This window comes from Nyctereutes procyonoides, unplaced genomic scaffold (genome assembly GCF_905146905.1).
Source record: "Nyctereutes procyonoides isolate TBG_1078 unplaced genomic scaffold, NYPRO_anot_genome, whole genome shotgun sequence".
NCBI lineage: Eukaryota > Metazoa > Chordata > Mammalia > Carnivora > Canidae > Nyctereutes > Nyctereutes procyonoides.
In genome coordinates, this window is record NW_026575134.1 from 21,284,706 (window position 1) to 21,302,770 (window position 18,065).

Genomic DNA, 18,065 nt, shown 5'->3' on the forward strand with positions numbered 1-18,065 from the left:
AATAGGTTTTTGTTTGTTTAATTCTTCACACTAGACCTCACTTCTTCAGCTGCTGATTGCTCTAACGTAGCTAGGAGAAGTATTTAAAAAATCAGATGTGTAAAAGATATGCACATTTTAGATATTCTAATGATCTCTTTCAAACTACTTTCCTAAGGTTTTAGGAACATGGAAACATTATTTTTATTTCTGCCGAGGATTTTTTTTTTTCAACAGAAGTCCAAAGTCTGAATTAATAACTTCCTAAATGCCTTGATGGCAAGAGCCATATGCGGAGGGTCAGAGCTAGAAAAGGAGTCAGAAGCACATGTGTTTGTTTGTGAGCCGAGGTTGTAATAGCAAAAGCACTTGCCTAATCCCAAGTTTTACTTCACTATTTTGAATTCTCTCCTCAGGAAGGCTTGATTAAAATATATTTGCAATAACTTCTGTCGCTTTCAACTGGATTTTGTGCAATTAAATAATCCAAACTGGTGACTTTAAATGATAAACTTTTATTCTGAATATACTGTTTTTGCACAAGATTTAACACAACATTTTCTGGGATTATAAATATTTTTATAACAGTATTATACAAATTTTTACAAAATGTTTTTTATCAGGCTAGTTAATTTCCACAAAAGTGTCAAGAGAACATAATAAAGGGGAGAAAAGATCTTTTGTTCACAAAGCCAATTGGCCTTTTGCATGGATGCACACTGAGCATTTCAATAAAAGTATCCCTAAAAAGCATGATCCAACAATCATACAGCACAACAAAAAAGACAGCTTTGTTAGGTCACACTGTAAACTCAACTGGCATCTACACAAGACAGTATCCCATTAGTCTCAGTGGAATTTCTTTGAGTTAACTATGTGAACTAGAAATTAGGTAGAGGAAACTCTTGGTAAGGGTTTTCTGAGTCTTTGAAATTCTGGAATTTATTCAACACTTGATACTTCTGTTGTATTGATGTGTTCTGTACAGAAATGTACACGAAATATTAGCAATATTAACATTCTGCTAATGGGAAAACAATACAAGTTCTAAATAGTAACAAAGTATTTCAAGTTGGGGGCAAGTGAAATCATCATTCTATTCTACACTTGAAAAAGTCACAGCATTCATTGTGTTTCACAAGGTCAAACTGTCTACCTCTAGATATTTTAATGTCAACTAACGATTAATGGAATAGTTCAGAGTTTTAAATTAAGACATAGAATTTAAGCTTTGGTGGAGAGAAAGATTTGAATGAGAAGTAAAATAGAAGAGAGCATCAAATAAGCAAGTAACACTTGGGTTGCAAAGGTCACTTAAAAGGGATACTGCCTATTTGAACCCAGTAAGGCCAGTTTTAAAGTTAATAAAAGGAATATTCTAGGAAAACTTACAAATGGCAGCAACACTGTTTTGTTGTCGTTGTTTTTCCAAGTAAAGCAATAACGCCTCAAGCATTAGAAACATGAAAAAAGATCATACTAAAGTCTTAGAGGCCCAGGACCTAAAAATCTCTTCAATCAAACTTGCTAACTATGTCATGTTAAAAACCTGTTACAAATATGGACCACGATTGGTGTTTGGCAGTAATGCTGGTTGTTCAAATGAAGAAAATATAAAGAAACCATTAATGCAAAAGTCATTCCTGTTACTCAACACCAATATAAGACTTGTTTTGATTTCGTTTTAATGACAAACTACATAAAACTGGATGAGTAGAGAATGAAAGAAGCCAAAGAGCTTTCTTTTAAGCTTTCTTCTCCATCCCTTGTATCATTTTGTCTTTGAAAATCAATATTTATAACAGGTTATAATTTAAGTTCCTGTCAAGAATTAGAGCTCACAGAAAAATCCTAAATTAAATATAACAATTTGATGGGATGAGTGTTACTGTCTTTGAAAAAATGCAAAAAGTTTTGAAGACTAGTATTAGGCATGAGACCAATTTTGAGTCAGAAAGCACATTTTTACCCAATTTATTACCAGGTATGTGGTTCCCATAAATATAAGTTTATTTTATAACAGAAAATAAAGGATCGTAGCAAGACTCGTGCATGTAAATATATTTTGATGGCAAATGTAATCAATAGGACCCTGCCAAGAGATGCCAAGTTTAACTGTGATTAATGCAACAACAATGTAGTTGATGAAAACATACTATTTCAGTGACATTAGCCATGAAAATATACTTAATAGATTTTAAAGATAATTTTAAGGTAGTTTGTTGTATGCTGGAAGCAATTCAGTTGTTTGAATGTGCGTCATATATACACACGAACTAACATGATTTTATATTGTTATCCCCTTCCCAACACTTTCTTGATTTAAAATAGTCTAGCAAAAGTTAACAATACGTTTTAAATATGTAATCAACAAACAACATGATCTCAACATAGTGTTACTAGAGTGAGAAGTTCTCTATTTTTTTAAATCACTTTGGTGTTTTCTAAAATGTCAATACCAGTTACAAATGAGACTACAAAATCACAACAATGCGGTAGAAATGGTAACTGATGTCAATTCTTAGAACAATAGCTGGCAACGTGATTCCATTCCCACCCCACCCCTGTTTTTAAATAAAAAATAGTTAAATAAGGAAATATACACAAATGGTTCCTAGGGTATATTGGTGGTGGGAGGGAATTACAAATGGATGCAAAGCTGAAAACAAAACAGGTATCTTTTAAACTAGGCTAACGACTCGGGTTCTGTCTTTGATACGCGGAGCATATTAGAGCATGCTGGATGATGTCAGTAAGATATGGACTTAAAAAGGATGTATAAGAAAATTTCCAGCATATACACACACCAATATTTGGCATGTTCAAAATAAGAACAGATCCGTTTCACCATAAAAAATATCTGTATACTTCCAGCCTTCGGCAGAATTACTCACGTGAACTAGAATTACACATTCTTTGTTTTTACCCTTTCTTCAAACACTGTTTACCCCTGAAAATTATTTTTAAAAGCATAAATAATAATCTACCATATTTACTCTATAATGAAATATCCGATTTACTACACTAATCATTTTCACCAATGAGGCTGTATAAAAACAACTTTGATTATTCACAATCAAGTATTCATGTGCATACATACAGATTCAAGGTTTCCTATTTGTTCAGGTTAATTATAAAACCCTCATCAAACTGCATGGAAATTTTGGTCAAGTGATCGTACCCTTTAAAACGGAGGGCGAGAAGCAGCAGCAGCAGAAACGTCTGCAGTGTACGTGCTACTATTCAAACGAACAAAGAGGAAACCTAGTGTAAATCTTCATTGAGAACATATATGTACTCTTCAAAAAATAAATGTGTCAAATCTGATTTATGTACTTAAAATATCTGTACATAGGTTTTCAGGCAAAAGCACGAGTCTGTATAAAATCCATGAATTCCCATTTCACCATTTACCTACCCCAGTCATTCGGCATTGACATTGCACAGTATATTCAGAGTAATTTAACGACATTTTTAAAGATGACTTAAGTGCATTACACCGCAAGGTTCAGAGTCTTACATAACAATAATGTCACTCGGTTAACTTTTCAAAGGACTATACTCTACAGTAAGAGGAAAACAAACCGAAAGTTAAAATAGCAGCAGCATCATGCAAAATACCCTTGGTAACCAAAGTTCATTTATCACAAGAGAAAACGTTGCCCCTCCCCCCAACAAGCTTCTCTTAGAGCATTTTGAAATATCTGGCTAGCACTACATAACTTTACTGTGAACAAAAGAAACATTACATCAAAGCATTGATTAAGGGCTTACATTTATGAGGAAATAGGTCACGTGTTCAAATTACATCTTCAAGCACCTTTTAGTTTAATAGTTTATCTTAGTTATGATTTTCAAACACCAATCCATTACCCCCGGCAAAACTTAATTGGTCATCATTTGTGTTATACTTTTGGCGGGGAAGCCATTCTTCATAAGGCATTTTATTCATGGCAAATTTTTATTTTTGGTAGAAAATTAGCCATTGTTATTATTATTATTTCAACAGATCCCATCAATCTCGCTTTTTCTATTTTGCTTTTCAATTATGACTACTCAGAGCAGGAGATAATTTTTAACAGAAGAATACGTGAAGGCAAAAATCACTCCTTTTTCCCCATCTAGAGATTTTCTTAGTAAAAGAACAAGAATTGCAGCAAGTCAAAATTCCAGGTCAAGACAATTTGTATGATTCATAAACAGTGTGGGGAGCCCTTTTACATATAATCACCAACAACGCAAACAACAAGCTCTCCAATTTTCCAATAGAGCATGTATAGAATTTTGCTTTGATGTTATACATAGATGATGCAGCATTCACACAAGTTTAAGGATCTGAGACCCTGACATGCAGCCAGTGGGTGCCATATGAGTCTGCGCCTTAGATTTATGCCATGGTATGGGCCCAGCTAATGTTCTGCTCATTCCACAGTTGACCCTATTTTAATGCAACCGAGGGCTCATGTTTTGGCAGGGTCTGGAGTTTAATTATGCAGACTGAGTTTTAGAAGGTCATAACTGGCAGTGTCTGCTGCCAGATAAAAGCCAAAGTAGTACAAACTGGACTCCAATGATGGACCACAGGGAGGGATTCAATCCAGAAACACCACCACAGTCGGTAAAATCCTCCTGTTGGGGGAAAAAAAAAAAGGAAAAAGAAAAATCCTGAAGTATCTAGTAAGCCATCTTTCAGAGCACACGTGTTCAAGCCACTTCTGAACTCACCTGATAAAAGGACTTTAATTTGAATCCAAAAAAATTATATTACCCTAGATTTTATAGTTCAACAATTTTGAATAAAGTGATTTCCCTAGTACCATTTCAAGAATGCTTTAAATTTTGAGTTGCAGATTCTGATGATTAAGAAAGAAAATACCTTAATAATAAATGCTCGAGTAATATACCAGATGCGAAATAAATAACTTTCATAGTACCAGATATTCCTGTATATTTATAAAAAGAAGGAGTAAAAATTTTCTATCGGCTTAGAATTCCCAAGAATTAATGATTTTAGCAACTATTCTCAATAAGATAAAGTTTGTGACTGGTAAAGTCAATTTGAGAAATGATTTTCTCTATTTTCCAAATCTTTTATATCCAATTTCAAAGGTGAACATACCAGGCTATAAATGTAGCATCTGGACCTTTACTAAAATTAAAGAATAATGTATTTGAAGCATACATGCACTGTAAAAATATATTCAAAATAAAGAGCTAAGCTGGCACCAGATGTTTACATTACAGAATCATGAAATATAAGGAATTGCTATACTTATTCAGAATCCCCATTGTCTGGTGGTAGCTCATGAAGTTCGCTACTAATGCAGAATTATCCTGGATCTTTCATCCCTAGGTTCTGTATTTTGCAAAAGTTTCTACATCCTTTAATTCCTTTTAGTTACTGAGTTCATAAAATTGGTTTAGAAAAATAAGTAGATATGAGGCTTTTTACAAAGAGAATTCACTAACGCCAAGGTTCATTACAAAGAGAATTCACTAACGCCAAGGTTCATCATCATCCAATAATCAAAATAATAGGCAATGTAAGTAAATAAAGGAGTAAATGTTCAGAATGATTATCCAATGACTCTGAGCTTGCAGAGAAGAGAATATCGGCTTGTGTTCCCCACTAGGGTTTAATACAGTGCCTGCCACTCAGTAAATTAATACAATTTCCTTCTTGAGCTGCATTTTGAGGCAGAACACATTTTTCTGTTTGTTATTTTTCAAAAGCTATCTCCTAAATCTACAGAGAAGCGTAAGGTGATGTTCCATTCTTGGTCCTCATTCTAGTTGACTTTTCAAGAGCATTGGGCAATGTACAGCATTCTCGTCTTTCAATATTTTCTCCTGTTTATTTGCCCAACGTATCTCTGGTTCCCCCCAAACTTGTTTTGGGTTCATCTTACTCTCTTTGGCTCAAATTGCTTCTCTTCATGCTCTCCACATGATAGACTTTTCCAGGAGTTATTTCACTGTTTATATTTTCTTCCTAGGTAATCTAATCCAGTCGTACAGCTATGAATTCTATTCATTTGTTAATAGCTCATACTTTTATCCTTTTTAGTATAAAAATGTTTTTTTTTCACTTTGCTTTTAAAATTTTGACTTTCAGTTTTAATGGACAAATAAAATTATATTTAAAATCTAGATTTAGGTGATTTGATATACTCAGATGTTGTGAAAGGTTACCACCTCCAAGATAATTAACATGTCAATCGTCCACATATTTATCACTTTTCTTGTTTGGTGAGAATATTTATGTTTTACTTTTCTGGATAGATTTCAGTTCTACAGTGTTATCAACTATAGGCATCATGTTTTATTAGATCCTTAGATTGTTTTCATCTTATAGCCAAAAGCTTGTATCGTTTTACCAACCTCTCCTTATCCCTCCCTAGCCACTGACAAGTAGTTTTCTACTCTTTGTTTCTATCAATTTTTTTCTTTCCTTTTTTTTTAATAGAATCCACATATAAGTGATATCATACACTATTTGTCTTTATCTGGCTTTGTTTCATGCAGCATAATGCCCTCAGGGTCCAATCCTGTTAACACAAATGACCAGATGTCCTTCTATCTATCCAGACACCACTTCTTTATCCATTCCTGTTGATGGACACTTAGGTTGTTTATATATCTTAGCTACTGAAAAAAATGCTGCAATGAACATAGGTGTGCATCTATCTTTTCTCGTGTTTTCATTGTCTTCAAATGAATATCCAGAATTGCCAATTCATATGGTAGTTATATTTTTAATTTCTGAGGCAGCCCCATACTGGTTTTCATAGTGGTTGTACCAATTAATATTCCCACCATTAACACAGAGGATTCCCTTTCTGCACATCCTGCCAGCAATGGTTATCTTCTTGGACAGACATGTCTTGGATATACTGCAAGTTCAGTTTCAGATATTCAATAAAGTGAGTATCTCAATAAAACAAGTAAAATGAATGTTTTGGTTTCCTAGTGCATATAAAAGTTATGTTTATACTGTTTTCTCTTAGTGTACAATAGCATTATGTCTAAAATCTGGGCTTTCAGTGAGTCTTTTTTTTTTTTTTCCTCTGCTGGTGGAGGGTCTTGCCTCAATTATTGATGGCTGCAGACTGATCGGGGTCTTTTTTATGTGCACATATGCATGTGTATATATATATACGTAGATGTATATATATGTGTGTATATATATGTATATATATTTATTACATAAATTCCTCATAGCACTTCCCCCTGTATTTTTATAATCCAGAAGAAAAGAGATTCCAAAAAGGTTTTCATTGTGCTCAGTTTTTTAAAAATACAAAAACAAACATCAGGATTACAGGAAGCTGTTAATGTACGGAACAGAGAGTGGATATGAACCGCCTGGCTATCAAACCCATGACTCAATATCCAGCTTCCACGTGAGGTCCAGGAGGTTCCATGAGCTGAAGGCTGGGTAGATGTGGGCAGTCCTCAAAATAAGACAACAATGAAGTTTGCTACATTGATTGCCTCTGCCTTTCAAGAACAATTTCTCTGTAGTCTGTGATGTTGTTTATAGTATTGTACCCACAGTAGAACTTCTTTCAAAATTCAAGTCAATCCTCTCAAACCCTGTCACTGTTTGATCGACTAAATTTATGTAATATCTTAACTCCCCTATTGTCATTTAACAATATCCACAGCATCCTTACCAAGAAGAGGTTCTGTCACCAGAAACCACTTTCTTTGCTCATCCATAATAAGTGAGTTTCATCCACTCAAGTTTTATCGTGAGATTGTAGAGATTTCAGTCACATCTTCAGGCGCCACTTGTAATTCTAGTTCTTGTGCTATTTCCACCTCGTCTGCAGTTACTTCCTCTACTGTAGTCATGAGCCCCTCAAAGTCATCGATGAGGGTTGGGATCTACTTATTCCAGATTCCCGTTCATGTTGATATTTTGACTCGTCATGAATTGTGAGAGTTCTTCATGACATCTACAATGGTAAATCCTTTCCAGAAGGTTTTCAGTAAAGTTTGCCCAGTTCCATCAGAGGAATCATAATCCATGACAGCTATTGCCTCACAAAATGTATTTCTTAACTAATGAGACCTAGAAAGGTTGAAATTGCTCCTTGATTCACGGACTGCGGAATGGCTGGTGTGTTAGCAGGCATGAACACAACATGCATCTCACCGTACATCTCTATCATAGCTCTTGGGTGGTTAAATGTGCTCTCCATAAGCAGGTATATTTTGAAAGGACTCCCCCCGCACCCCTGTAGGTCTCAACACTGGGCTTCAAATGTTCAGTAACCATGTCATGAACAGATGCTGTTATCCAAGCTTTGTTTTTTCATTGATAGAGCACAGGCCGAGTAGAATGACTTAGGGGCCCTGGAGTTTTCAGAATGGTCAATGAGCATTGACTTCAACTTAAAGCCACCAGCTCATGAGCTCCTAACAAGAGAGACAGTCTGTCCTTTGAAGATGGGCATTGACTCCTTGGCTCCAGCTATGAAAGAACTAGATGCGGTCTTTTTCCAATAGAAGGCTGTTTCATCTACACTGAAAACTTGTCACTACCCTCAGTTTGTTTCTTATATAGTTAAGAGGTCCTGGAGGGGAAGTGAGGGGGGTGAAGAGGTAACTGGGCGATGGACACTAAGGAGGGCATGTGGTGTAATGAGCACAGGGTATTATATGCAACTGATGAATCACTTAACTGCATCTCTGAAATTAAGAATATACTACATGTTAATTAATGGAATTAAAATAAAAAAAATTAAATTAAAAAAAAACCCTGCCACTTAGTGCTTAGCCATTTTCATTGATTACCTCAGTAATCTGGATAATTTGCTGCTTCACATTGTACTGTTATATTACAGAGCTGGCTTTGCTTTAATCTCATGAACTAACCTCTGCTACCTTCAAACTTTTGCAGCTTTCTTGCCTCTCTCAGCTTCTCCCCTCTCTCAGCTTGCATAGGAATGAAAAGAATTGGGGACTTGCTGTGGATTAGGCTTTGGCTTAGGCACTATGGTGGCTGGTTTAATCTCCTATCTAGACCACTAAAACTTGCTCCATGTCAGTTATAATGCTGTTTTGATTTTCTTATCATTTGGGTATTCACTGGGATAGCACTTTAAATTTCCTTTAAGAACTTTCCCTTTGCATTCACATTTTGTCCAAATGTTTGGTGCCAAGATGCCTTGATTTCAGCCTGTGTTGGCCTTTGAAATGCCATCCTCAGTGAGCTCAATCATATCTACTTTGTGATTTAAGGTGACTCTTCTTTTAACTTGAACACTTAGACTGCAGGGTTATTAACTAACCTAATTTGAATATCATTTCATCTCAGAGAATAGGAAGGCCCAAGGAGAGAAAAAGGGATGGGGAAATGGCCGGTTTGTAGAGCATTCAGAACAGACATATTTATTAAGCTTGTGTCCTAAATGAGTGTGGTTAGTGGTACCCCCAAACAATTATAATGGTAATATCAAAGGTAACAGATCACCTTAACAAATATAATTATAGTGAAAAAGTTTGAAATATTGTGAAAATCACAAAACATGATACAAAGACACAAGTGAGCAAATGCTGTTGAAAAAATAACACAAGTACGATTGCTTGATGTGGAGTTGACACAAACCTTCAATTTGCAAAAACTTGCAATATCTGTGAAGGTGCAATAAAGCACAGAGTGGTAAAATAATGTATGTCTATACCTGTTGGCCACCTATATGTCTTCAGAAAAATTCTATTCAGATCTTGTGTCCATTCTTTAATCAGATTTTTGATATTGAGTTGTATGATTTCTTTGTATATTTGGGATATTGGCCCTTTATCAAAACATGATTTGCAATTAATTCCACCCATTTCATGGGCTGCCTTTTAATTTTGTGGGTCTCTTTTGCTGTGCAGAAGCTTTTAATTTTGATGTAGTCCCATTTTTATTTTTGTTTTTGTTGCCTTTGCCTATGATGTAAAATTAAAAAAAAAAAAAACCTGTTGCCAAAACAAACATCAACGAGTTTACTTCCGAGGTTTTCTTCTGGAAGTTTTATGCTTTCAGGTCTTTAAGTTCTAGTAGTTAATCCATTTTTGGTTGGTTTTTGTGTAAGACAGTGGTACAGTTTGATTGTCTTGGGTGTAGCCATTCCTGGTACTATGTATCAAAGAGACCATTCTCTCTCTTCATTGTATATTCTTGGCTCCTTTGTCATAAATTAATTGGACATATACACATGGGTGTACTTCTGGGCTATTTTGTTATATTGATCTGTGTGATCCATGTGTGTCTTTGTGTGTGCGTGTGTATATGCCAGTACCACACTGTTTGATTACTGTATTTTTATAATATAGTTTGGAATCAAGAAAGTGTGATGGCTCCAGCTTTTGTTCTTGTTTCTAAGATTGCTTTGGGTATTAGGATTTTGTAGTTTCATAAGTATATTAGAATTATTAGTTCTATTTCAGGGAATTTTGATGGGAATTGCAGTGAAACTGTAGATTGCCTGGATGGTATGAACATTTTAACAATAATTCGAATTTATGAGCACTCATCCCATTTATTTTTGTCTTCAATTTTGTCATAATTTTTAAAATTTTTATTTATTTATTTATTTATGATAGTCACAGAGAGAGAGAGGGAGAGAGGCAGATACATAGGCAGAGGGAGAAGCAGGCTTCATACACCGGGAGCCCGACGTGGGATTTGATCCCGGGTCTCCAGGATCGTGCCCTGGGCCAAAGGCAGGCGCCAAACCGCTGCGCCACCCAGGGATCCCTCTGTCATAATTTTTAGTGTAAGGTCTTTTACCTCCTTGGTTAAATTTATTCCTAGGTATTTTATTCTTTTGGATACAACTGTAAATGAAATTATTTTTGCAACTTCTCTGATATTTTATTAGTGTATAAAATTCAACTAATTTTTGTACTTCTTTATTTTGCAATTTTACTATTTTTATTACAATAGGTGGAGTCATTTGCATTTTATAAATATAATATATTGTCTGCAAATTAGAGATAGTTTTAATTCTTACTTTGCAATTTGGATGCTTATTTCTTTTTCTTTGCTACTTGCTCTGCCTAGAACTTCTAGCACTATGTTGAAGAAAAGTGGTAAGAACGGGCATCCTTGTCTTGTTCATGTTAGCTGTGGGCCTTGATTATTTTGAGGTATTTACCTTACATACCAACTTTATTAAGGGTTTTATCAAAATGATGTTACATTTTTGCAAGTGCATTCTCTGCATTTATTGAGATGGTATGATTTTCCTTTTACCCTGTTAATATGGTGTATCACACTGGTCGATTTATCAATGCTGAACTGTCCTTGCATCCTTGGAATAAATCCCACTTGATGATGGCATATAGTTTTGTATTGTTGAATTCAAGTTGCTAGCATGTTGTTGAGGATTTTTGCATCTAGGTTCCTCAAAGATATTGGCCTGTAATTTTCTACTCTTGGTGTGTCCTTGTCTGGCTTTGGGATAATGGTAAGGCTGGCTTTGCAAAATGGGTCTGAAAGTGTTCCCTCCTGTTATTTCTTGAAAGACTTTGAGAGAGCTTGGTATTAATTCTTCTTTGGATGTCTGGCAAAATTCACCAGGGAAGCTGTGTGCTCCTGGGTTTTTGATTGTTGGGAGGTTTTTGAGAGCTGATTCAGTCGGTTTACTAGTAACTGACACATTCAGATTTTCTATTTCTTTATGAATCATTCTAGATAGGTTAAATGTTTTAGGAATTTATTAATTTCATCTGATTTTCTAGTTTTTGCCATGTAATTGTTTATGTTAGTCTCTTAGGATACTTTATATTTCTATGATATCAATTTTGATGTCTCTTCTTTCATTGCTAGTTTTATTTTAATCCCCCCTTTTTGTTTTTTTTTCTGTTTTTTTTTTTTAAGTCTAGCTGAAGTTTTGTCTGTTGTATCTTCTCAAAAAACCAGCTCTTAGTTGCATTGACCTTTTCTATCGTCTTTTTAGTGTCTATTTCTTTTTTTTTTTTCTGTCATGATCTTTGTTCTTTCCTGTCTTCTAACATTGGGCTTAGGTTGTTCTTAATCCTCAAGATGTAAATTTATTTGAGACCTTTCTCTATTCTTGATATAGGTATTTGTCACAATAAACTTCCCTCTTAGAACTGCCTTCTGCTTCCCAATAGTTGTAGCTAAGTGTATTCTACTACTATTATATTGCTGCCTACTTCTGTTAGGTCTGTTAATATTTGCTGTATATGTTCAAGTGCCTCTGTGTCAGATGCATAAATATTTATCAATGTTATAGATCCACTTTGATTGAACCCTTTATCAGTGTATAATGATTGTCTCTTATTAGTTTTTGTCTTGAAGTCTATTGTGTCCAAGTAATAGCTACCCCAGCTTTCTTTTGATTTCCACTTGCATGGAATATATTTTTCCATCCATTCACTTTCACATACTTTAAGGTGTGTCTTTAAAGCTGAAGTGTGTGGTTTTCATTTGTATTTGCCTGAAGACTGTTCATGCTGAACATCTTTTCACGTAGCCAATGGCCATTTTGATGTCATCGTTAAAAACTTGTGTATAAATTTTTCTGTCCATTTTTTAGTTGATTAAAAAAAACTTTTCTGAGTTCTTCATATATTCTAGATATTAATTCCTTATCTTCTATATGGTTTGCAATCCCCCTCCCCCATTCTGTAGGTTGCCTTTTCATTTAGTTGTTTCTTTGGCTATGGAGAAGCATTCAAAGCTGTCATGGTCCCATTTGTTGGTTTCTGCTTTTGTGTTTTCCGTATTGTATCCAGAAATTATTGCCAAGACCAATGTCAAGGACTTTCTTGCTTGCTTTTTTTTTTTTTATCATATCACATCTTACATTAAAGCCTGTGATACTTTCAAAGTTAATTTTTGTGAGTGTGTAAGAGAAGGGTTCAGTTCCATTTCCCTGCCTGTGTTTATTTTTCCAGCACTGTCTGCCGGAGACCATCCTTTCCCCCTGGGTGTTCTTGGATACCCTATTGAATATTAGTTGGCTGTATATATTTGGGGTTTCCTTCTGGGCCGCCTTCTGTTCCATTAGTCCATGTGTCTTTTTTTTTTTTTGTGCTAGTACCATACTGTTTTGATTACTGTAGCTTTGTTCTGTTTCCTCAGGATTGTCATGGTATTTTGGGTCTTTTGTGGGGCCATACAAATTTTAGAATTGTTTCCTTGATTTCTGTGAAGAATGTTGTTCGAAGTTTAATGGGGAGTACACTGAAACAATCCATAGATAGCTCTCAGGGGTATGAACATACTAACAATATTAATTCTCCAAATCCATAAACACAGGAGGTCTGTCTGTCATCTTTCAGTAAATTGTAGTTTTCATTGTGCAGCTCTTTTAGTTCCTTGAAGTTATTCCTAAATACTTTGTTTTTGATGCTATGGCAAATGGGACAGTTTTCTTCTTCAGATGTTTTATTATTAAGGTATAGAAAGGCAAATGACTTCTGATTTTATATCCTGCAAATTTACTAAATTCTCCTCTCACTTCCACAGATTGATCTGTGCCACCTCTCCTTTTTGATGATGTCTTTCGGTAGTCTTTGGGATTGTCTACATACAGAACCATCTCATCTGTAAATACTGGTAGTTTTATTTCTTCCTTCCCTATTTGGATCCCTGTTACTTCTTTGTCTTGCATAAAATTCTAGGAAGCACTTCCACTACTATATTGAAAAAGAGCAGTGAGAGTGGGCCGCATTGTCACATCTCTGAGACATTTTCCTCCAGTGAGAATGTTAGCTGTGGGTTTGTCATACATACACGGCTGTAATTATGTTGACAGATGTTCCTCTAGACCCAATCTGACCAAGGTTTTAATGAAATGATATTGTATTTTGTCAAATGCTTTTTAAGGTATCTACTCATGTTATTTTTGTCTTTCATGTTATTACTGTTACATTACATTCAGCTCTGTGACTTTTTTGTACTTCATATTTTCTCTTTATTTGAGTTTTCACCAAGTTCATGCATTTTTCTCCTGACTTTGGTAACCATCTTTATGACCATTATTTTGAATCCCTTAAGGTCTGTTTAGTAGAGTTGTATCTTGTTTTGTTTAGAACATATTTTGTTTCTTTGTTTTCCTGGACTCTGTGTTGGTTTCTGTGCATTAGATGAAACAGCCACCTTTCCCAGTCTTGAACAGCTCCCAATAGTTGTGGGAGGGCGATACCTGTCAGTGGCCCAGTGGAGGTGAGATCATACAGCACCTGGATGCAGGATGATTCGAGCACAGACCTGGGGCAGCGGTTTCTTAGGTATGCAAATGGACCTTTCCGTTTTAGGGTATGGCTGACAGAAGAGCATTTTTGTCTGCTTTCTCTGTGCTGAACCCTGGGGAAATACGCAGTTAAGGCCTGTTTATTTGCCACTGTCCTGTGGTACCTGAGGACATCAGCCCTGCCGGCCACCAGAGCCAAGTCATAAAGGGGGTGTTCTTTGGGCGGTAGCCTCAAAAGGCAAATGTGAGATGTGTTTATAAGTTCCTTTAGGTCCTGGAGAGTGTCATAGGGTGAAAGTGGAGGCATGTGCTCAATGAGCCTTATTCGCAGGCAACAGCTGTTTAAGGATGCAGATATCCACTATCAGGGAAAGAGTGAGAGTAGGCCATTTCTGTCTGGTCCATCTTCTTTGAGCCCTGGGAGGAGAGCCGCAGTAAGTCCTCTTGAGCCTGATGAGAACTGTTTCTATGTTCCTTTGGTCCTATGGGTCTGACGGACATAAGCCCTCTTAGACTTTCAGAGATAGTGGTTGGGGGAACTGTGCCTTGCATGAAGTCTTAAAAAGTGAGAGTATTAGATTTTCAGAGCAAACCCTTCATTCTGCAGGAAAAAGCTCAGAGTTACCAGTTCCTTCCTGATTTTAAGTTGCTATGGCACAGATGGGGATTCTGGAAATAGTGCTTCTCAGCCTTTCATACCTGTTTTGATGTGGCTGTTCTCTCATTCACCCAGTGTGTATGGGTCATTCAGTTTCTCAATTTCTTTCTTTGTTTATAGTTGTAGATTTAGTGTGTCTGTGGGATAAAGTGAGTTTGGGACTTCTATGTCACCATCTTGGACCAGAACCACAATAACTCACACTTGCATATCTTCAGACCTGAATGCTCCTCTAGCCTCCACACTGATTGATCTCTGCTGCCTCTCCTATTTGATGTCTTGGAAAGGTCTCAAACTTGCCCAAAGATATGATTTTCCTTAATAGATCAGGGCAAAGTCAACTAAGCATCAGTGATTACTCCTCCTTTTTATTTTTTTGACCATAATTCACCAGCATGTATTCTTAACTTTAGGCTTTAAAATACATCCCCAAACTTACCACTTCTCACTATCTCATGTCTAAGTCACCATCACTTGTCTACAGTCCTTCAAAAGCTGCCTCCCTTGTCTTATTGCTTCCAATTCTTGCTCTTTTACAATCCTTTTTACCAAAAAGCAGTCTCCTTAAAACTCATAAATCAAGTTTTTTTTTTTAAATCTCTCAGAACAAAATCTAAATTTCTTAGCAAGGCCTTTGGAACCTGGCTGCTTCTTCATCCTTCTGTATTCCTCTCCCCTCCACAACTTCCTCTGCTCTGATAACACTGTCTGGCTCTGCAGTGGGTCAGAGTGTGTACTATCTCAGAGACTTCATACTTGCTCCTGTTTACTCAAATACTTTTCCCTCTAGGTAGGACAACAAGATGAAAGAAACAATGCTCAGTTACATTTGAATTCCAGATTAAAAAACATGTTTTTTAGTACAAACACGTCTCAGATATCTCACACCCAGAAGAATGGTCTAATTTACTAGTGTACAGTAAGTGTTAAAGATATATTTTGTCAAATAAATTCCTATTATAGTACTTTTATGTTTATAGGGTTTTTTGGGGGGGGGGTTGTTTATTATTTCCTCAATTGCAATTCCTGTGTGTGCTGATGTCAAGTCTGGGAGGGGGCAGTTTAGATAAGTTAACTGGAGTCCCTCAAGTCTGCAAGTGGATTAACACTAAGAAAATCTGCCTCTTCGGTTTCTGTCATGTTTTCTCATGTATTTTGCATGGCAACCACATATACTAAGACTTGAAATTAAGAGATAGATGCTAAAACCATTCTAAGTCGCAAATCCATTGACGTAGGAGAAACCGTAGCATTTTCTGTCTTAAAGATAGACCAAAATCTCACAAACAGTATGAGCAGGTAAATCAGGCTGATTTTTAACACTGGTACCTCAAAGGAGAAAAAGAATGCAGTGTTAATATTATATACATTATTTTAAATTATGATAGTATTTTTTCTTCAGTTTTCATCTAGAGATTCCTCTCAAAGACTCTTAAATAAATAAGTCAACTGAGAATTTTTTTCTTTTATTCATATGATTTTGTCCCAATTTTCTTTTAAGACCATGTATTCTAGTGGCTAAAATATCTTCAGTTTTCTCTTGTTAAACAAGTATTGCTAAACTCTTAATTCGGCCTTTCTTTCCCAAATTAGAATAAGTAGGTGTGGCTAATTACACATAGTAAGAGCTCAATAATTTGTAACTTATTTGTTTTCTGAATTATAGTCATCATACTCAAAAGTCAAAATCACTGGTGAAGACAGCCCTCAAATACTGGATAACTTTGGAGTTTAAACAGGTTTATAGTTAAACCACCTATACCAGCTTCAAAGAAAATGTATTTTTAAAATTAGGTAGATGGATATTATACAGTAAGTCTTTTCACAGGAATAAGATGTCTAACAAATAATGTGTTCTCCTACACAGCACTGTAACGCACTTACCACATCAACCCATGAAGTAGGTGATGTATCTGTTCAACTACTTAAATGTGTGTATACCACATACACACATCTGTATATTCATTCTTCATGTACCCAGTAATGTGCTATCATAAATTGGGTTTGCAGTTTGCATAAAATAATGAACTTTCTCAATGGCACATATTGCTGGCTTGCTTTACTTCTTTGATAAACTTTCTTTTGTTCTTCTTTACCTCTTTAATCTTCAAAAAGTTCCTGTCAAAAGTACTCATTTGAACACTTGTGTTTTAATGAAGTCCTCACAGTACAGGGCTTTATAACGGGTTATCGATAATTGAGACTCTTTTTAGATTCCATAGGATACAGGGGTCTTGGCTTTAGGCAGTCATTCTTGAAGTTCTTATATAGAGATGATCCTTTAGAAGATGTCAGAGATCTGTGAGCAGAATCTCACCCACCACAAATTCCAAGTTACAATTAGACTAGCACTGAAGCTTAGACTTTGACTTTACTGGTCTTCAGTGTCGGGAACAAATGACTCCGTCTTTTTGGGTGATACTGACATTATTTTTTTCAACTTTGTGTTGTTTCAGAGAAAATGATACTTCTTTTGATGGCATCATATCAATACTCAAATTGCATAAATAAGATTCACTGTTCCATACTGATAACTGTGTTTTTAAAGACTCAACAAGTCTTATTAATGTAAAGTATATGCCATCTACATCATCTTCTCAAGACTATTCATTATATATTGCTCAAGGACACAATAATAATAGGGAATCCCAGATGTGTTCTTTTCATCTTTCAAAAATTATTTCATTAAAATGTACTGATCCCATCCAGCTGAATCCACAGTAATATTTATTTTCTTGGTAAGTTTATAGTTTACAGTGAGAAAGAAAAACACCTTAGAAACATTCACATAAAGATAAAAAAGGGGAATTGACCTATAGTTTTGTGTGAATTAGTTGCTTGTATATCTTACCTAAGAATTCTATGATTGAGAGAAGCAAACCTCTAAATCAAAGGTGAAAACAGAGTGAATATTTATACTATTGACACTATTTTCTTAGGTTTTAGTTTGCTTATTTTTACCATGATCACAAATAGGGAGGAGTATAAAAAACTTAACATGGAAAAAATGATTTCACTATATTTTTCATATGTAAATGGTATAACCACTTGGGTAGGGATCAGTAAAACATGACTTCAAGTAGCTACCTCTTTATCAATTTTAAAAATAGGTCCATGGAGACGGGATCATTTAATTTTGGTCTTTATTATCCAAATCAGCTAGGTTTCTTTCATGTGGAATCTTGAGCCATGAGAACCATGATTTT

At 35.5% G+C, this 18,065-nt stretch overlaps 1 protein-coding gene across 7 annotated transcripts in view; it reads right to left on the reverse strand.

Annotated features, from left to right (window-relative positions):
* Positions 1–474: 474 nt before the first annotated feature.
* CACNA2D1 (calcium voltage-gated channel auxiliary subunit alpha2delta 1) overlaps positions 475–18,065 on the reverse strand; it is a 476,566-nt gene continuing 458,975 nt past the window's right edge. For all 7 annotated transcript variants that reach the window (XM_055300850.1, XM_055300848.1, XM_055300849.1 and 4 more), the window contains one exon: positions 475–4,608. In XM_055300850.1, the coding sequence (XP_055156825.1) occupies positions 4,492–4,608 (117 nt within the window). In that variant the 3' untranslated portion in view covers positions 475–4,491. The remainder of the gene's footprint in view (positions 4,609–18,065) is intronic.